We start from the raw sequence: 21,216 nt of genomic DNA, 5'->3' as shown, positions 1-21,216 counted from the left end.
TTCTTTTTCAGAAGTTGGAGAGCTGATTTGCCTGAAAGTTTTCAGGAAATTTGAGTCCTAAATAGAAAAAAATCTGAATTCAGTTTCCTGTACTCCACATCTGAATACAAACCTTTGAGTGATGATAAATATATATTTTTTGTTTCAAACTAAAGCAGAGCAGATACAGATTGGATGTTAGGAACAAGTTCTGCACCATAAGCATAGTGTAACACTGGAACAGGTTGCCCAGGGAGGTGGTTGAGGCCCCATCCCTGGAAATACTCAGGGTCAGGCTGAACAGGGCTGTGGGCAACCTGTGCTAGTTGAGGATGTCTCTGCTGACTGCAGAGGGGATTGGACTGGATGAGCTTTGGATGTCTTTTCCAACCCAGACCATACTATCATTCTATGGTAATTATTCCTGACTAACTTCGTGGGGGGACTGCAGAGGGGATTGGACTGGATGAGCTTTGTATGTCTTTTTCAACCCAGGCCATCCTATCATTCTATGGTAACTATTCCTGACTAACTTCATGGGGGAACTGCAGAGGGGATTGGACTGGATGAACTTTGGGTGTCTTTTCCAACCCAGGCCATCCTATCATTCTGTGGTAACTATTCCTGGCTAACTTCATGGGGGGACTGCAGAGGGGGTTGGACTGGATGACCTTCAGAGGTCCCTTCCAACCCACACCATTCTATGATTTGTAAAGGAGGTAGCTATATGCAGATGAACTGTGCTGCTTGTGATTCTGTGGAAGATTCAGATTTGCAAGTCATCAAAGGCAAGGGAGACAGCTTCTGTATGTTTCTCTCTAAGGCTTTTCCATCACATAGTTTCAATTTACTCTGTTCCATTAGAGCTTGTGTCGCACTTAACATGTAACTTGTTCCTTTGCTACTGTGTCTTTTGTTCTGTCACAAGGTATTGACTTGGAGAACATTGTCTACTACAAAGATGATACACACTACTTCGTCATGACTGCCAAAAAACAGAGCTTGCTGGACAAAGGAGTGATACGGCATGTGGGTATTGGCTTCTTCTGGCTTCTCGAGCAGCTCAGATTGTCTTGGGCAGTTTGCTCTTGGTGTGCTGAAAGAAGGCAACATTCTCTTCTGTCGCTGTGTCATGTTTTCATGCAGGTGTATTTTAGAATGCAAATATGCATGGTTAATGCTCCTCTGAACTACTTTGAGCCATCAGAAGTGTGTTACAAGACCTGTCCTCTCCCTCAACAGGGAAGGAAGAAAACATTGGAAGCCTACTTCTATCTTGTTCTGACAGAAGCTGATTTAAAAGTAGTTTGACTACAAATTAGGTCTTGTGCCTTCTGTCTGAAGTGTGTGAAGAGAAATGCTCAGAAGTTCCTTAACCCTTTCACAGCCAGAAATGCTAGCAGGACTGATCACTGTTTGCAGTAAAAGGTTTATTAGCTTTCTCTTGGGATTACAAACACAGATAGGAAAGAGAGAAAAACTTTGTTTCAGTGGATTTGCAGAAAACTGAATGCCAACTGTTGTATGTAGTCTTAAAGTTATGCATTTGGCCGTTTGACTTTCTTCTTTTTGGCAGGACTATGCTGACACAGAGTTACTGCTGTCACGGGAGAATGTGGACCAGGAGGCCCTGCTCAACTACGCCAGAGAAGCTGCTGACTTTTCCACTAATCAGCAGCTGCCATCACTGGACTTTGCCATCAATCACTATGGCCAGCCTGATGTGGCCATGTTTGACTTCACCTGCATGTATGCATCAGAAAATGCAGCCCTCGTGCGAGAACAGAACGGCCACCAGTTACTTGTGGCACTGGTTGGGGACAGTCTTCTAGAGGTTTGTATGTAAGCAGGGAACTGAAGCACAAGGATGAGCCATTGCACTCATCACGAAGTGATGTGCTGTCTGTAAGGGAGCTGCCATAAAGGGAAGCTGACGATGTGGGAGGTTTAAAGGCTGGATGGGAGTGTTGGGAAAGGAGAGCTTTTAGAATGGCAATGATCTTGCCGAAGAAAATGCATGCAGCGATTCTTCTGAAGTTAGTCTGTCCCATCTGCTTCTTATTGGGACAGTTAGACTCTGTGCAGAACCTACTGTAGGCCTGTAAACAATTAGCATTTTGCCATTGGTTAAGAAGTGCAATCTTGCAGCAGAGCTGTTGACACACCCCAGTCTGTGAACTGCTGTTCAAAACGGAGCGATACTGAGGCTGGGGGAGTTCGTCCACACCTGCGGTTTTCTCTGGCTCCATGGGCGTAAAGCTTTAAGCCAATTACTGAGCTATAATTCCCCAGCAGATTGCCATCTGGAGATGATGCTTGTCTAAGATTTTGACTAATGATGCTTTTCCTGTGTTTTTTGGTAAACTGTGACATTAGCCATTTTGGCCAATGGGAACTGGAATAGCCAGAGGATTTTTGGCTGCGATGGACTCTGCTTGGATGGTACGCAGTTGGTCACTCGGGGCTAGTCCTCTGGAAGTTCTTGCAGAGAGGTAATGGAGACATTTAATGATCTAATCTTCCTGTGTCTCATCATTCATTCCAGTTTTTTTTAATGCCAGTATGTACACACAACAAGAGATACAGATTCTCATTGTTCTTAGGGGACGCTCGTGGTTATATTCAACTGAAGAAGACATTTCCTAAGGGGTGGATAAACTGAAGTATGTTTATAGAGGAATAAAAATATTGCATCTCTGCCTGATTCTAGTTTTAAAAGCACATTAAACAGAGTCTTTTTTTGGTGCTCATTGGTATTACATGAAGAAAATCAGCCTGACTTACTGTCATCAGCCTTGCCATAGCAAGCCAGGAGAAGATGTATGTGTTTTTAATGCATCAAGGGCAGAAATCTTTGCCATCCTCTATTATCTTGTAAATATCTCACATGAATTACTTTTAAGGAAACTGTGACTTTAGTTTTATTTCATGTTTTCCTAACCTATTTGTTTTGTTTCATGTAAGCCAAACAACATCTTATGTTTCTTTGGCATATGTGCTTTTAATGCACCAGGCTTGCCATAGCAAGCCAGGAGAATATGTATGTGTTTTTAATGCACCAAGGGCAGAAATCTTTGCCATCCTCTATTATCTTGTAAATATCTCACATGATTTTCTTTTAAGGAAATTGTGACTTTAGTTTTATTTCATGTTCTCCTAACCTATTTGTTTTGTTTCGTGTAAGCCAAACAACATCTTGTATTTCTTTAGTGTATTAAGGTCTTGATGATTTTATCACATTTGACTGGGTTTTTTTGGGTGACTCAAAGGGATCTATTTTTAGAGATCAGAACTTGGGTAATTGAAAAATAGGGTAAGTAAAAGCAACAGCTAGTAGACCTTAAGCAACTGCAGCTTCAGACTATCAGAGATGATAATATTACTGATTTCAAAAGACATATAAATGGCACAATAGATATTTGCAGTTAGAGTTCTTTTGAATTGAAAAAAAAGCATAAGGATGATGTTAGAGTTGGAGCCAAGCTTCCATCACCGTGCCATTACTTATTTGCAGACAGCAATAAGGTCTTCCCTGAGCCTTCTCTTCTGTATGCTGAACAAACTCAGCTCCCTTGGCTTCATCATCACAGGGCACATGCTCCAGTCTCCCTAGTGGCACTCCTCCAGAGTTGTTCCAGTGTCTTAATCACAAAATGTTAGCAGTTGTAAGGGACCTTGAAAGCTCATCCAGTCCAACCCCTCTGGCCGGAGAAGTGTCACTTAGAGCAGATCACACAGGAACACATCCAGGCACAGCTTGAATACCTCCAGAGAGGGAGACTCCATAACCTCCCTGGGCAGACTGTTCCAGTGCTCTGTCACCCTCACAGGGAAAAAGTTCTCGTGTTTTCACGGAGCTTCCTATGCCTCAACGTCCACCAGTGCCCCTTGTCCTGTCATTGGGCATCACCCAACAGAGCCTGGCTCCAGCCTCTTGGCACTCAGCCTTTACATACTGATAACCATGAATGAGGTCACCTCTCAGTCTCTTCCTCTCCAAGCCCCAGGCCTCAGTTCCCTCAGGCTCTCCTCCTAAGGAAGATGTTCCACTCCCTTAATAGCTATGCTTAATGTGTTGTTTTCTTCCCTCTTTTTGACTTCTGGAGTTGTATTAAATTGCAGATTTTAATATGATTACATTGAATCTTAGCTATTTGGTGTCTGAATTGATTAGGTTTCTGATCTGCCTGCTTATCTCTCTGCTTAGCAGTATGAGCAGTGAAGCATCATGTAGAAACAAATCAACAAGAAGCAGCAAACAAACCCAAGTGAAAATCATAGAACCCCCAAATGGCCAGTAGGACAAGGGAGGTTATTCTGCCCCTGTACTCAGCACTGGTCAGGCCACACCTTGAGTACTGTGTCCAGTTCTGGGCCCCTCAATTCAAGAAAGATGTTGAGGTGCTGGAACATGTCCAGAGAAGGGCAGCAAAGCTGGTGAGGGGCCTGGAGCACAAATCCTATGAGGAGAGGTTGAGGGAGCTGGGCCTGTTTAGCCTGGAGAAGAGGAGGCTCAGGGGTGATCTTATTACTGTCTACAACTACCTGAAGGAGCATTGTAGCCAGGTGGGGGTGGCCTCTTCTCCCAGGTAACCAGCAATAGAACAAGGGGACACAGTCTCAAGTTGTGCTGGGGGAGGTATAGGCTGGATATTAGGAAGAAGTTCTTCACAGAGAGAGTGATTGGCATTGGAATGGGCTGCCCAGGGAGGTGGTGGAGGCACCATCCCTGGGGGTCTTCAAGAAAAGCCTGGCTGAGGCACTTAGTGCCATGGTCTGGTTGATTGGATAGGGCTGGGTGCTAGGTTGGACTGGATGATCTTGGAGGTCTCTTCTAACCTGGTTGATTCTATGATTCTATGATTCTAAGCCAGCTAAAATACACCCCCAAGCTCCTTTTTTCACTTCATTGTTTGTGTTTGTTTTTTTCCCCAAGGGAAAGCATTTACAGGCTGCTGCCTCAGACCACCCCTGAGAATGTGAGTAAAAACTTCAGCCATTACAGCATCGACCCTGCCACCCGGTACCCCAATATCAACGTCAACTTCTTGCGGCCTCAGCAGGTAACTGGGCAAATGCTGCTTCTGAGTGCTTGGAACCTGCCTTGGGTGCAGCTGTGCTAATGTTCTTGGGAGCAGATAGTGACCTGATGCAGCAGTACACTGTGGAAGAGTGAGATGCATCACAGAATCATTTTGGTTGAAAGAGACCTTTTAGAGCATTGAGTGCTACCATTAAGCCAGCCCTGCCAGGTCACCGCTAAACCATGCCCCTCAGCACCATGTCTGCATGGCTTTGAAAGTCCTCCTGGGGCAGGGACTCTGCCACTGCCCTGGGCAGCCTGTTCCAGTCCTTAGTGGCAAGAAGCACTGAGGAAGTACTTTCTATGCACAGAGATACATCAGTCAAGAGTGGACATCTGTACTTTAATAAATTCATTTTTAGGAACTTTTGATCACAGGATCAGAAGATGTCAGGGGTTGGAATTGACCCAAAGAGATCATCGAGTCCAACCCTGCCAGAGCAGGACCATACAGTCTAGCTCAGGTCACACAGGAACACATCCAGACAGGCCTTGAAAGTCTCCAGAGAAGGAGACTCCACAACCTCTCTGGGGAGCCTGTTCCAGTGCTCTGTGATCCTTACAGTAAAGAAGTTCCTCCTTGTGTTGAGGTGGAACCTCCTGTGCTGTAGCTTCCGTCCATTGCTCCTTGTCCTATCCCAGGGAGCAAGTGAGCAGAGCCTGTCCCCCAGCTCCTGACCCCAGCCCTCAGACATTTATAAACATTGATTAAATCCCCTCTCAGTCTTCTCTTCTCCAGACTAAACAGCCCCAGGTCCCTCAGCCTCTCCTCATCAGGCAGTGTTCCAGTCCTCTGATCATTCTTGTAGCCCTCTGCTGAACCCTCTCCAACAGATCCCTGTCCCTCTTAAACTGGAGAGCCCAGAACTGAATGTAGTGCTGAACATGAGGTCTCACCAGGGAAGAGTAGAGGGGTAGTAGAACCTTCCCTTTATCTGCTGGATACACTCCTCTTTATGCACCCCAGAATCCCATTGGCCCTCTTGGCCACCAGGGCACATTGCTGTGCCATGGATGTTATCCACCAGTACACCCAGGTCCCTCTCCACAGGGCTGCTCTCCAGCAGATCACCTCCCAGCCTGCACTGGTGTAGTTTATTATTCCTTCCCAAGTGCAGGACTCTGCACTTGTCCTTGTTGAACCTCGTTTGGTTCCTCCTTGCCCAGCTCTGTCTGTCCAAGTCTCCCTGGATGCCTGCACAGCCTTCAGCTGTATCAACCAAGCCTCCTAGTTTGGTGTTCTCATCAGACTTGCTGAGCAGACTCTGTTTGTCTGTGCCCTCATCATTGTCATTAATGACGATGTTGAACAGTGCCAAACCCAGCACTGATCCCTGGGGGACTCCCCTGGTTACAGCTCTCCAGCTGGACCTGGCACCATTGATCACCACTCTTTGAACTCTTATCTTGTAACCAGTTCCTAAGCCACCTCACTGCCTGCTCTTCCATCCCACGCTTGCTGAGCTTGCTCACTAGGATGTCATGAGAGACGGTGTCCAAGGCCTTGCCAAGGTCAAGGTAGACTACATCCACTGATCTCCCTGAATCTACCCATTCAATTATGTCACTACAGAAGGCTATCAGGTTAGTCAAGCATGACTCCCCCTTGGTAAATCCATGCTGACTACTCCTGATAACCTTCTTCTCTTCAAATTACCTTGAGATGCCCTCCAGAAGGAGCCACTCCACCATTTTCCCAGGGTTGGAGGTGAGGATGATTGGTTGATAGTTCCCTGGAAGCTCTTGCCTTTTTTGAAGACTGGAGTGCCACTGGCTCTCCTCCAGCCCTCAGGCACCTCTCCTGTCTGCCACAGTTTGGCAAAGATGGTGGAGAATGGCAGAGTGACAACATCAGGCAGTTCTCTCAGCACCCTTGGGTGCATCTCATCAGGGCCCATGGACTTGTGATCCCTACCCAAGTCTGCACACACCTACCTTGGGCTTGGAGGAAGTGGTGTTCAAAAATTAACCAACTTTCTTGGGCTCCTTTACCCTCTAGAGCCTTAGCCCGTGGGATTTCTGCATGCATGTCTCTGAAGAGCACAAAGTTAGCTCTGCCGAAGTCCAGGGCTGTAGTTCTACTTGTTGCTCTGCTTCTACCCAGTAGAGTACTAAACTCCACCATGTCATGATCACTCTCCCCAAGGCTATTCCCGACCTTAATGTCCTCAGCCAGTAAGTCTGCCTTTCTCCGTGCCCCTCTTCCAACCTAGTTTAAAGCACATTGATGTTGCTGGTTGTAACCATGCTGCAGTGGAAGGTGCATTCTGTCTGTGCAGGCATCATGCACATTGTCCCTGCAGTGAGCTGGTGCAGCAGGCTGGCGCAGTCTGCTGTCCACGGAGCAGCAGTAGCCAGCCAGACTGTTCAGCACTGGCAACCTGATCCTTGTTTCTTTGGGGTCCTTAGGCTGGAGATTCCTGCTATATAAGTGCTGTTGTTTTCCTTCTTGTGTCTTGTCCCTTTCTGTGTGGCTCTTGCACTGCGTGCTGGTCATGTTGAACTGTTTTGTCATTTTAGGTACGCCACTTGTATAATACAGGAGACTTGAAAGACATTCACCTGGAAATAGAGAACTTTGTGAACTCCAGGACACCAAAGCTGACTCGAAATGGTAAGGCTGGCTGCTGTTCTATTCCTTTTGGTTTTCTGGCCCCATAGAACAGCAAAGCTATAGAGTTTTATTAGGGGTTTAGAAAATATGCCCAGCAATTGTTTCATCATCAGTCTAGTTTTTCCAATTTTTCAAGTTTCAGTTCTCATGCAAAGATATTTCATTTCCTAATTTCCTTTGTATGTGTTCCTTTATAATGCTGTTTAAATTTCTAAGCATCTCTACCTCTACAAGCATTTCTTTCCACCTCCTTTTGTTCTGTAAAAGTGTCCTTACTTAAAATGCAGAAGCCCTGCCTGAATTTACTCTTAACAGCAAGCTCAGAATTCTGACAAACACAACAGAAAGTATTTCTCATGCAGCTTTTCCTGTTCATGCTTTCCTTAATCTTATCTCTTAGTTTAAGTGTAACCTCACTTGGCTTCCATTATTTTTAAAGATAGATGCCTCATGATAAGCATTTCACTACCCTGAGGGATATGTTGAACTTCTCCTTTCGTGCACCTTGCCTTTGTGTGTCCAGATAGTGTTAGGGGACTCTCAGAACAGGGCTTTGCTGCCAGTCCTTGCTTCCACTGCTGAATAGCTGTGTAGGCTTTTGATTTATTCTTTGCCCTGAAGCCACATCCCTCCAGGCTGTAATCTCATCAGATTTTGCAGTAAGGCAAAGTCAAAACAGGTCGCTGCTTTGAAAGGAAAGCTTTCAAGAGAAAGACAAAAGCTGCAGGAGCACATTTGTAGTTCTTCCATTAGAAATAGTATAGCTGGCTTTAGAGAGAGCATTGTGCTACTCTAGATTCTTTTGATCATATTTAACAAGCCTTTGCAACTGCTTTATAGTTCCTTGGGCACCTTTGCAAGAGCAACCTACAGCAAATAAAAAAGTCCTTTCTTGGATCTAAAATAGAGATGATGGTCTTCTTAAAAGAAAGGCTTCTGTCTGTGCTGCCTGCTGTAGAAGGAGCTTCTTGTTTACATGAAGGTTTTATTTGTCTGTTCATGAGCTTTGTCTTGTATTTAGAATTAATGACAGAGACCACTTCCAAACATGCTGTTCTTGTTTGGTTTTTTCTCTCTGCAGAGTCTGTAGCTCGCTCTAGTAAGTTGCTCAGTTGGTGCCAGAGGCAGACGGATGGCTATGCTGGTGTTAATGTGACAGATCTCACTATGTCATGGAAAAGTGGCCTGGCTTTGTGTGCCATTATCCACAGATACCGTCCAGACTTAATGTGAGTAACTGCCTGGTGGGAGTAGGTGGGAGGGCCAAAGGGTTAGAGATCTTTGGAGCTGACAGTGTGGAGACTGAGGCAACACATTTGTGGCTTAGGCAGAAATGGATTGCTGTGAATTCCATTACTCCTGATGTATGGTGATTCACCAGTGGAGTGGAAGGTCATAATAGCTTGATGAATATGAAGATGAGTGTGGTGGTGTCATTTTCTCTTCTGGATGATTTGACAGCATTAAGCTTTAAATTGTTAGTAACTGGAAAGCATTATTGGCTGACAGCCTTTTTCCCCCCCATGAAGTTCGCCAGGAATAGTTACCATAGAATGATAGGATGGTCTGGGTTGGAAAAGACGTCCAAAGCTGATGCAGTCCAATCTCCTCTGCGGTCAGCAGAGACATCCTCAACTAGTGCAGGTTGCCCACAGCCCTGTCCAGCCTGACCCTGAATATCTCCAAGGATGGGGCCTCAACCACCTCCCTGGGCAACCTGTTCCAGTGTTACACTATGCTGATGGTGCAGAACCTGTTCCTAACATCCAATCTAAATCTGCTTTGCTTTAGTTTGAAGCCATTGATAGCTTCAGTTAAATTTCTTCTGAACAAGACTCTACACAGCCCTTTATAGATCTTCTGTGTAACAGTTAACTCTTTTTAAAGACTTCTAGGCTGCACTTTGGAAGTAGTGAGCCACAATCTAAACAAAGATGCTTATTATTGGTGAGCTGAAGTACCAATTGGATGAATGAGATGCATCCTTACCTGTTATATTGGGTGAAACAGTGCCAGCCTCTATTATTTCAACTGAAACCCAAAATGGCTTCGACTTGCCAAAAGCATATTAGAAAAGACAGATGCTGAAGCTGTATTTAGTGACACAATCTAATGTAAAACATGCTGAAAAGTACACAATTACCTTCTCCTGTGTACTCTGAATTGCTGCTCAGCACATTTGAGCTAACCTGAGATACTCTGTTTAAAAGCTCTATAGCTTATGGAGGGTTCCAATAGCTTTTAAAATGGTTTCTGTAACTGTAAGCTGTAGCTTTTTATGTTGCTTTTATATCACAAAATTAACCACATTGGAAAAGACCTCTGAGATCATTGAGTCCAACCTATCACCTAACACCTTCTAATGAACTAAACCATTGCACCAAGTGCCTCATCCAGTTTCCTCTTCAACACCTCCAGGGATGGTGACTCCACCACCTCCCTGGGCAGCCCATCCCAATGCCAGTCACCTTTTCTGTGAAGAACTTCTTCCTAACATCTAGCCTGAACTTGCCCTGGCACAGCTTGAGGCTGTCTTCTGTCACTGCTTGCCTGGGAAAAGAGATAACCCCACCTGGCTACAACTTCCCTTCAGGTAGCTGTAGAGAGCAATGAGGTGTTCCCTGAGCCTCCTCTTCTCCAGGCTGAACACTCCCAGTTCCCTCAGCCTTTCCTCACAGGGCTGTGCTCCAGGCCCCTCACCAGCCCTTCTCCGGACACATTCAAGCACCTCAACATCTTTTGTAAATTGAGGAGCCCAGAACTGGACACAGCACTCAAGGTGTGGCCTGACCAGTGCTGAGTACAGGGGAAGAATAACCTCCCTTGTCCTACTGGCCACACTGTTCCTGATACAGGCCTTCTTGGCTACCTGGGCACACTGCCGGCTCACATTCAGTTGCTGTCAAGTAGCACCTCCAGGTCCCTCTCTGCCTGGCTGCTCTACAGCCACTCTGTTCCCAGCCTGTAGCACTGCATGGGATTGTTGTGGCCAAAGTGCAGAACCTGGCACTTGGACTTGGCAAAACTCATGGCCTTGGACTGTGCCCATCTCTGCAGCCTGTCCTGTCCCTCTGCATAGCCCTCCTGCCCTCTAACAGATCCACACATGCTCCCAACTTGGTGTCATCTGCAAACTCACTGATGCTGGACTCAAACCTCTCATTCAGATCATTAAATGAAGATATTACACAGGACTGGGCCCAGCACTGATCCCTGAGGGACACCACTAGTGCCTGGCTGCCTGCTGGATGTGGCACCATTCACCACCACTCTCTGTGCCCAGCCATCCAGCCAGTTCCTAACCCAGCACAGAGTGCCTCTGTCCCAGCCATGGGCTGCCAGCTTGGCCAGGAGTTTGCTGTGGCAGACTGCAAAGGCCTTGCTGAAGTCTGGGTAAACTACAACCACAGCCTTCCTCACGTATACCAGGGAGGAAGTTGTTGCCAGAGAGAGTGAATGGCATTGGAATGGGCTGCCCAGGGAGGTGGTGGAGTCACTGTCCTTGGAGGTGTTCAAAAAAAGCCTGGATGAGGCACTTAGTGCCATGGTCTGGTTGCTTGGCCAGGGCTGGGTGCTAGGTTGGACTGGATGATCTTGGAGGTCTCTTCAAACCTGGTTGATTCTATGATTCTATCTTGAGATGTCCTGCAGCTGTTTGTAGAATAATACATCTGCCTCCTCTGCCTGGTTGGGTGGCCTATAACAGACTCCAGCCAGTGTGTCACTCTTCCTGGTCTGCCTTCTGATTTTTGTCCAGAGGCACTCAATCCACTCATCATTAGTCACAAGCTCCACAGCTGCAAGAGCCTCCCTAACATGCAGGGTTCTACAAGGTCTGCAAAAAGCCAGCAGAACTAAAATATGGATCAGGCAAGAAAATGAGGAGACAAAGGTGGAGGCTTGATTTAATCCCAAGCACACAAATGATTTTGCATGGGGTAAAAGAGTACAATCTTCCTGCAGATGTGGAATTGGAGATCTACTTCAGAGGAGAAGAAAAGTTCTTTTTTTAAGATGGAAAACCTGGGTTTGGAGGAGCAGCAAAAAGAGAAAAAACAGAATTTGTGTGAGACAAAGTTCACCATAATTGAACAGTATCAGACTTGCAGTACAAAATGTTACTGGCAAATAAATCTGAGAAATATTTGAAGGGAAAAAACCCACAAACCAAAACAGAAGATGGATCCCTGAGTTTTCAGAAGACACACAATTCAGTGCATGCCTTCTTTCTGCTCTTTGCAGAGACTTTGATTCTTTGGATGAGCATAATGTGGAGAAGAATAACCAGCTGGCCTTTGACATTGCTGAAAAAGAGTTTGGAATATCTCCCATTATGACTGGAAAGGAAATGGCATCTGTTGGAGAGCCAGATAAGCTGTCGATGGTGATGTACCTCACACAGTTCTATGAGATGTTCAAAGACACCATCCCTTCTAGTGGTAAGGAGTTTGGGGCACCTCTGTCAAATTTAAAGACAGCTTCAGGGTGCATGGGTGTGCTTCAGGTGTCTTTGTGCTCCTTCTGCATGGCCTTTGACTAGTCACTTGGTGAACTTGCACTAAGGTATCTTTGTGCTCCTTCTGCATGGCCTTTAACTAGTCACTTGGTGAACTTGCATTAAGGTGTCTTTGTGCTACTTCTGCATGGCCTTTGACTAGTCACTTGGTGAACTTGCATTAAGGTATCTTTGTGCTACTTCTGCATGGCCTTTGACTAGTCACTTGATGAACTTGCACTAAGGTATCTTTGTGCTACTTCTGCATGGCCTTTGACTAGTCACTTGGTGAACTTGCACTAAGGTATCTTTGTGCTCCTTCTGCATGGCCTTTGACTAGTCACTTGGTGAACTTGCACTAAGGTATCTTTGTGCTACTTCTGCATGGCCTTTGACTAGTCACTTGGTGAACTTGCACTAAGGTATCTTTGTGCTCCTTCTGCATGGCCTTTGACTAGTCACTTGGTGAACTTGCACTAAGGTATCTTTGTGCTACTTCTGCATGGCCTTTGACTAGTCACTTGGTGAACTTGCACTAAGGTATCTTTGTGCTACTTCTGCATGGCCTTTGACTAGTCACTTGGTGAACTTGCACTAAGGTATCTTTGTGCTACTTCTGCATGGCCTTTGACTAATCACTTGGTGAACTTGCACTAAGGTATCTTTGTGCTCCTTCTGCATGGCCTTTGACTAGTCACTTGGTGAACTTGCACTAAGGTATCTTTGTGCTACTTCTGCATGGCCTTTGACTAGTCACTTGGTGAACTTGCACTAAGGTATCTTTGTGCTACTTCTGCATGGCCTTTGACTAATCACTTGGTGAACTTGCACTAAGGTATCTTTGTGCTACTTCTGCATGGCCTTTGACTAGTCACTTGGTGAACTTGCACTAAGGTATCTTTGTGCTACTTCTGCCTGGGCTTTAACTAGTCACTTGGTGAACTTGCATTAAGGTGTCTTTGTGCTACTTCTGCATGGCCTTTGACTGGTCACTTGATGAACTTGCACTAAGGTATCTTTGTGCTACTTCTGCATGGCCTTTGACTAGTCACTTGGTGAACTTGCACTAAGGTATCTTTGTGCTCCTTCTGCATGGCCTTTGACTAGTCACTTGGTGAACTTGCACTAAGGTATCTTTGTGCTACTTCTGCATGGCCTTTGACTAGTCACTTGATGAACTTGCACTAAGGTATCTTTGTGCTACTTCTGCATGGCCTTTGACTAGTCACTTGGTGAACTTGCACTAAGGTATCTTTGTGCTACTTCTGCATGGCCTTTGACTAGTCACTTGGTGAACTTGCACTAAGGTATCTTTGTGCTACTTCTGCATGGCCTTTGACTAGTCACTTGGTGAACTTGCACTAAGGTATCTTTGTGCTACTTCTGCATGGCCTTTGACTAGTCACTTGGTGAACTTGCACTAAGGTATCTTTGTGCTACTTCTGCCTGGGCTTTAACTAGTCACTTGGTGAACTTGCATTAAGGTGTCTTTGTGCTACTTCTGCATGGCCTTTGACTAGTCACTTGGTGAACTTGCATTACAAAAAGCTGACTTGTTTTTGGTGCTGATAAAGACCATTTGGGCATTATCAGGAGGCAAAAAACCAGAGTTTATGCAAAATAGCATTCTCAAAGTTACTCCCTCCAAAGCTCTCAACTCCCTTCAGCACAACCAGATAACTTTTGTGCTTTCTGGCAGTTGTTAGGAGTTTATCTGTCTTAGCCAAAGTGAGCTGGATTGCCTAGTAGTTGTTTAGTAGGTAGCTTCAAAACACTGGCCAAGTTTTGTACCTGTTTGCCACTCATAAACACTGAGACTAACTTCAGGCCAGTGAGGAATGAAAGATGTTTGATTGAACTGAGAGGTGTAGCTGTGTGATGCTGGAACAATGTGGCCTACCATTAAATATTAAGGATATAGTTACAGCTTTTTGTTGAATTCAGATCATCAGTAAGAATGTCTTATCATTCTGGTGGGGGGGAAACAGTGTGTTTAGTAGTCCTCTAAAAATACAGAGCATCAGTTATTTACAGCCTCCTAACTCTTAATAATGCTGCTGCTGCTGCTCTTCAAATATAAAAGCAAATGGAGTAAATCTGCACTGTATTTATTCTGAGTGGCTATAAACCCTGAAAGGAGAATTACACAGTCATAGGATCACAGAATGTTAGAGGTTGGAAGGGACCTTGACAGATCATGTGGATCAAGCCCCCTGCCAAAGCAGGGTCACTCAGGGTAGTCTTCATGGGGGTGCATCCAGGTAGGTTTTGAAAGCCTCCAGAGAAGGAGACTCCACAACTTCTCAGGGCAGCCTGCTCCAGGGCTCTGCCACCTTCACAGTAAGGAAGTTTCTCCTCATGTTAAGGTGAAAGCTTCTCTGTTCCAGTTTGTATCCATTGTTTCTTGGTTTATTGCTGTGCACCACTGAAAAGATCTTGACCCCCTCCACTTGACACCCACCCCTCAGGTTATTTATGGACATTGATCAGATCCCCTCTCAGCCTTCTCTTCTCTAGACTAAACAGCCCCAGGACTCTGAGTTTCTCTTCCTAGAGGAGACACTCAGGTCCCCAAATCATCCTTGTGGCTCTCTACTGGGCTGTTTCCAGCAGGTCCCTGTCTCTTTTAGGAGAAAGCTGAGTAGCTTAGGCAAAGGCATCAGTTCTATACAAAACAATTTCATGCAGAGAATGTAAGAAACAACATCTTCAACTGAAAAAGGAGATTAGTAAGTCCTTCAGTTATGTGTGTATATGTATAACAATAGCAGCACCTTGTTGTACCTGGTTTTGGTAACAGATACTCTGGACCTGAATGCAGAAGAAAAAGCTGCCCTGATTGCCAGCACCAAATCTCCTATCTCCTTTCTCAGCAAACTGGGGCAAAGCATCTCTCGGAAGCGCACTCCAAAGGTAACCCTACCACAGTCTTGATAACACTGGCCTCTGAGCAACTGCTGCTGAAAATGTGTCTGTCAGTGTGTTTACAAGGGAGCACTTGGCCATCAACTCTGGGTGTAGGATCATTCATGACATTTGTGGCTACAGAATTCCAGCCATAGTATATACTGCCAAGTTTTGGTCTTAAAATCCTGACCTTGTGGCAGTATTTGGGGTGTGGCTTTGTATAGGAACGAAATAGATTGCTCCATTCCCAATTAGTTGAAATTGTCTGAAGGCTGCCTAGTTTTGAAGGTAAGAATCCCTTAAGGAGGATCAAGATAAAAATTCTTAGACAAATGGAGAGTGGGCCCAGAGGGTTAATCAGTTGTGTTGCAAAGCTTGTTCAAGTATACTGATGACATCTGCTTCAGGCCAGAGGGGTGTAAGACTCTTTATCTTCATTGGCTTTTTACCTCCTTCTTGCATTTTCAGGACAAAAAAGAGAAAGATCTGGATGGTGCAGGAAAGAGGAGAAAAACCAGCCAGTCTGAGGATGTAAGTATTACAGTGAGGAAGATGTCAAGGAGAAAACACAGAGAGGTGTCAGGGAGGTTCCTTGTTCCTACTCCGATCTTTTAATTTTCTGTATCCAGGCAGAGTTTATGTAAGATTTGACTGAGAGAGTTGGAGTTGTTCAGTCTGGAGAAGAAAAGGCTCCAAGGAGACCTTATTGTGGCCTTCCAGCATCTGAAGGGGGCTGCAAGAAAGCTGGGGAGAGACTTTTTAAGGTGTAAGGTAGTGACAGGACTGGGGTGAATGGATCCAAGAAGGGCAGATTTAGATTAGACATTAGGAAGAAGTTCTTCAGCATGAGGGTAGTGGAAGGTTGCCCAGGGAGGTGGTGGAAGCCTCGTTCCTGGAAGATTTTAAGGCCAGGCTGGATGTGACTCTGAGCAACCTGATCTATTGTGAGGTGTCCCTGCTCCTGGCAGGGGGGATTGGAAGTGGATGAACCTTGAGGTCCCTTCCAGCTTTGCCAATTCTCAGATTCTAAGATTTTTCTTTTAGGTAAAAAGTAGTTTCTCAGAGGTTACACTGTGGTGTATGCATGCTGCAAGTATTTCACTGGTGTTTATGAAGGAATAGGACACAACAAACGAAGTGTTGCAGTTCACTCACCTTCTGTTGTTACTGCTGTGTGCTTTCGTTGGATGAGGACGCTAAAAATAAAACATACTTGGTAAAGCCTTGCAGTGCAGCCAGAAGTTGCACTTGTATTTAAGCTTAAGCCTTGTTTAATGCAAAAAGCACCCACTCCTAGTGCACTCCACAAGACAGTCCTTCAGCTGAAATGTTTATAGTCACAGGATGTTAGGGGTTGGAGAGGCCCTCTGGAGATCCTCCAGTCCAACTCCCCTGCCAGAGCAGACCAGAGAATCCAGCACAGGTTGCACAGGAACACATCCAGACAGGGCTGGAAAGGCTCCACAGAAGGAGACTCCGCAACCTCTCTGGGCAGTCAAGAAGTTCTTCCTTCTGTTGAGCTGGAACTTGCTGTGCTGTAGTTTCCATCCACTGCCCCTTGTCCTGTTCCAGGACACAGGTGAGCAGAGGCTGTCCCTGTCCCTTCCTTCTTGACCTCTCAGCAATTGATAGACATTGCTCAGATCCCTTCTCAGCCTTCTCCCCTCCAGACTAATAAGCCCCAGGGCTCTCATCCTCTCCTCATCAGTCAGTGCTGCAGTCCCTTCAGCATCCTTGTAGCCCTCCCTTGGACTCTCTCCAGTAGATCCCTGTCTCAGATCTACTGTCTAGTTCTGGGGTGCCCAGACCTAGATGGAGTATTCCAAGTGAGGCCTCACTAGGGCAGAGCTTAGAGGGAGGAGACCCTTCCTTGATCTGTTGGATACACTCCTTTTAATGCACCTCCAGGATCCCTTTGGCCTTCTTGGCCACCAGGGCACATTGCTGCCCCATGCAGAAGCAGTAAGTCAGATAAATACAACTGAGTTAAAATTTGTTGCTTTGGGTTGTCAGCGAAGGTTTGAAGGTGAGACTTTTGCTTTATGCCAGGGGATTCATGGGAGTGTTAAAACTGGGCTCTCTGGCAGGTGAATGTGTCAGATAAGGCTGAAAAGATAAGTACAGGTTAACAGAACTTTTGGTGATGTGCCAGAGGAAATAAAAATGTGAGTTTTAAAGTGCAGACCAACACATTTGTTTTTACAGTTAGAAACCTATCACAAGAAAGGAGTAGAGATGAAGAGGTGATCTGATTATCTCCTGTTAAGTTCTGACATCATTTATTGTTAGGAGGACATCCCACGGAGCTACAGAGAAGAGAGGCCCACGCTGGTGAGCGCTCTGACAGAAAGGAGAATTGATGCTGCCATTGGCAATCAGAACAAAGTCAAGTCCATGGCAACCCAGCTGCTGGCCAAGTTTGAGGAGAACGCCCCAGTGCCGTCGTCCAGCTTGCGAAGACAGGTAGGAGATGGGTGATAAAGCCCTTTGTGCTGGAGTTCTGGAGAAAAGTGGTGAAGGATAAGATGCATTCTTCTGGACTGGATGCTAGTGGTGCTTCTCTGCTTCAGAGGCTCTCCTAGAGAAGAGTGAAGCTTACTCAAGAGAGAAAAATCCAAAATCTAGGAATATAGGGTAGAGAAGAACTTCCTAATGCTAGTCTGTTTCTCTGTGGTTGTTACTACATTGTCATCTCTTTCCCAAACACTTTACCAGCAATTGAGTTTCTTCTGTTGCTGCTGTTCCAAAGCTTTCCAGGATCATTCCATTTGTATTGTTGAAGAATGACCATTTCATTTCCCATTTGAGCCTTTCCATGCCAAGTTACATCTGTTTGTTCTCGTGGCCTGCGATCAGGTTTTGTGTGTGTAAGTGAAGTACATGGATGCCTGGGTGTTTCTTGACAATCAGGATATTTGTGTCTCTCCAAGTGAGGCTTCCTGTTGACTGCTGCTTATTCAGGATGCTCTCTGAACTACTGCAGCTACAAGGTAGTTATCTTCCAAGTTAGACCGAGTCACATTAAACTCCTGCTAGCAGCACAGTGTCAGCAGCGTAAGGCTGGGTATGGTTGAAGTGCCTGAGTTCTTGTTCTGCTGCAAAGTCTGTCTTCACAGCTTGTGCCAAGCTCTCTATTGCCTTGACCAGGTTGTGAGTGGGACCTGACCTATGTACTTTAAAGCTTGGTCAAGCATTTCTATGCTATGCTGCACATCAGTGTTAGCAGTATAGCATAACCTCAGAATGATGTTTGTCCCATGCCTTAACCAACCAGGTGTTCCCTCTGCCACTACATATAGGCTGGATTAACCAGGCTGCTTTAAAGTAGTCATGAAAATAAAGGGGAAGGCCCAAAAATGTGCATAGTTTCCCATGTTATGATGTGGCTTCTTTTTTCATAATTTACTTTTATTAATTTTATTTGACAAATTAATTCTCCCCTACCTTTTTTTTTTCCTTCTTAAATGTTTGTCTGTGTTATTCTGTATCCCATTCCTTTGGCTTTTTTTGAGTTTCCTTTACTATTTTATCTTTCCTCCTTGGTCCCATTTTCCTTACAACCTGCATGCAGCAGCCTGTCCTGCCTTATCAAGAACGTGCTCACAACCAAGCAGCCAGCAGACGAGAGCAGGGTCGTCTTGCTCCCATACCCCAGTGGAAACAGGTAAAGAAACTGATTATGAATATGCTGCATTCCCTGCACCCAACACCAACTAGCACTGTTCTGCTTTGAAACCAATCCTTTTCCAGCAGCTTGTGTGAATCCCTTAAGTTAAATTCTTTAATAGAATTAGCATCTCTTTTCCATAGTGGTATATAGTTTAACATAATTTTCCTTGCTGCCTTATGCTAGTTTCAACTTTCTAGGGTTTCAGTGGATGTTTTAGCAGGCACCTTGCCTGTGGAATTTCCAGATTTTCCTGTTAGATAAAGATTGCAATTACATAAGGAATTATCATAACCATTGAGAGGAAAGCTGTTGTGTTATCTGTGGTTGATTGTCAGTTTTGTTGTTCACATGTGGAATCTTGTGTTCTGCAGTTACAGGAGACTTCACTGTGGTTTTCTTTTCTCTGTGGCAAATGTAGTGTTCCATACCAACTTCTCCAATTTACTGAATTGCAGATGACTGTGAATGAAGTAAATTTTGGGTACTCTGTCACAGAGGATTCAGAAGAGGGCTCAGCAGCAGAAAAACCAGCAGCTATCACATTTTATCTTGTGTATTTTGGCCTACTGTCATTGCTGGTGTTTTCTTTCAGCTGTGTACTTCCAAAGCTGAGGCTTGTGACAGACTATCTGTTCAGGCAATAGGGATATTATCTTACTGGCTTCCTCTGCTTCTGCACTTTCCCTTTGCAAATTGTGTCCTCATGTTTCTGAGACCACTGAGACATATTTTTCTGGCAACCGTAATTTGTAGAAACAGATCTGCCTCTTCCTGGTTGCAGTTCAGTCAGAACATGCTTTGTAATCAAGAGGAAGAAGGTGACCTTACTTTAGAAATTCACTCTTCTGCATGGTTGTGTCTTCATGGTGGTCTTCCTATTTGAGGCACTGACACTATGCTACATGTGACAACTGGTACCATGATCTCAAAAGGCTTCTGTCCGAGGAAGAACCACCGAGTCAGAGGAACTGCTGTCAGGAGAGTCTTAATGTCAGCATCATGTTTGGGGTTTGCTGACTCAGTGATTGTTCTACTTTCTGTCTCTTTGAAGTCATCTGTGTAGGCTAACAGGCACTTTCAGGTGGGTACATACTGTGCATGATTAGGGCAACCTCCTTTTTTAAGACTGCTTGCCAGGTAAAGGGGGGCGACCCACAGAACTGATGCAGAAGAGCATAATGTGGCAGTACAATATTGGTGAACACTGCTGATGTTACCTCACCAAAAATCCCCAGAAAACTGCATTGCTTTGCTTACCTTTCTCAGTTCAGAAGGATGAAGATTTGTGGTATAGCACTTTGAGAAGATCACAGCTGTGCAGCCTCGAGACTTCTGCTTAAACCTGCTGTAGGAACTTAGGCCTCATAATTAAGCCTTTCTGGTGAAACATGCAAGTTCTTATTGTCATGCTTTTGTAATTGATGAGAAATAAAGGACAAACAAAAGGGAGAAAAAAGATCATCTGATCTCCCTCAGCCTTGGTAGCATCTCCATGTAAAGAGCAGAGCTCTTGTGCTGTCAGAGGGATTACATTGTTTTACTCAACACTGACACTGATTGCCGCGTGTGGATGATTTCCCTTTCAAGATTACTCTTGGAGATGATCTTTCCTTGATAAGCTTTACTTCATTAACAGACTGGCTCTTGAGTCCAAGCTTTGTGCTGGATTTGCAGTGCTTTTCATCTGACAAAAGAAATGGAGAAGACTAATACTGGGTCTCAAGAACACAATCTGCAGGATACAGAAGGATCAAACCCATAATTGATAAAAACCCCATTGCAAAGGTTCCTTATGACTTGCTTGAGGAAATGAAGCCCATCAGTTGCCTTTGAAAGGCCATGAGCATGTATAGAAACATTTATTCTTGACTGATAGAGCAGGGGCAGGAAGTTATCCCCTGAGCTAAGCAGCCAGCTTCGTCAGGCCAGGGCTGAAATCCATTCTGCAGGAAGCTGTTGCTGACGCAGTGCTCCAGCTGGTGCCTGAAATTCCTAATTCTAATTGCTTAGGCATGCAGAATCTGATAGCTGAGGCTGAACCTTGCTACAGCACTGAAACAGCTTTCTGCAGTTGTATTGGGCTCTAGCTGCGAAGCTGTGCTGTGGGACACAGATTACCAGAAGTGGAGTTGGTGCTGGGTACACTACATGTTATTGGAGGTGCTGTAGAGAATGAGTGTTGTTTCTGGCAAGCTCTTCAGGGAGGATGTATGTTTACTAGAAAGAGCTGTTGGTGAAGTAATGGGAAGGGGTTAGGGGTAGGTTTTTGGCACAGATGTCAGAGTTTGAGCAGAAACTTCTGTGAGTGACTGTGTGTAAGATATATCACGTAGTGAATGCCTTCTGCTGAGAGGCCCTTGAAGTGGAGCAGAGCAGTTCCTATGGAGACAAAGTGGTGATGTGTTTTTGGGGGAACCACAGGTAGCTTAATCATTCTTGCTGGGAGGAGGCAGAACGAAGTTGAGATC

The 21,216-nt window shown here is 45.2% G+C and overlaps 1 protein-coding gene across 18 annotated transcripts in view; it reads left to right on the top strand.

Annotated features, from left to right (window-relative positions):
- Positions 1 to 21,216, top strand: part of MICAL3 (microtubule associated monooxygenase, calponin and LIM domain containing 3) — a 218,544-nt gene that overhangs the window by 89,648 nt on the left and 107,680 nt on the right. For 14 of the 18 annotated variants that reach the window (XM_064155739.1, XM_064155748.1, XM_064155747.1 and 11 more), the window contains exons 7-17: positions 908 to 1,008; positions 1,556 to 1,813; positions 2,356 to 2,471; positions 4,916 to 5,042; positions 7,583 to 7,676; positions 8,758 to 8,905; positions 11,919 to 12,115; positions 14,972 to 15,084; positions 15,547 to 15,609; positions 17,368 to 17,541; positions 18,650 to 18,742. In XM_064155739.1, the coding sequence (XP_064011809.1) occupies positions 908 to 1,008; positions 1,556 to 1,813; positions 2,356 to 2,471; positions 4,916 to 5,042; positions 7,583 to 7,676; positions 8,758 to 8,905; positions 11,919 to 12,115; positions 14,972 to 15,084; positions 15,547 to 15,609; positions 17,368 to 17,541; positions 18,650 to 18,742 (1,484 nt within the window). The remainder of the gene's footprint in view (positions 1 to 907; positions 1,009 to 1,555; positions 1,814 to 2,355; positions 2,472 to 4,915; positions 5,043 to 7,582; positions 7,677 to 8,757; positions 8,906 to 11,918; positions 12,116 to 14,971; positions 15,085 to 15,546; positions 15,610 to 17,367; positions 17,542 to 18,649; positions 18,743 to 21,216) is intronic. The other 4 variants (XM_064155746.1, XM_064155744.1, XM_064155755.1 and 1 more) reach the window with 2 other exon arrangements.

Source organism: Pogoniulus pusillus, chromosome 15 (genome assembly GCF_015220805.1).
Source record: "Pogoniulus pusillus isolate bPogPus1 chromosome 15, bPogPus1.pri, whole genome shotgun sequence".
NCBI classification, from domain to species: Eukaryota; Metazoa; Chordata; class Aves; order Piciformes; family Lybiidae; genus Pogoniulus; species Pogoniulus pusillus.
Note: the sequence above shows the minus strand (reverse complement) of the source record. Positions and strands in the feature narration are given on the sequence as shown.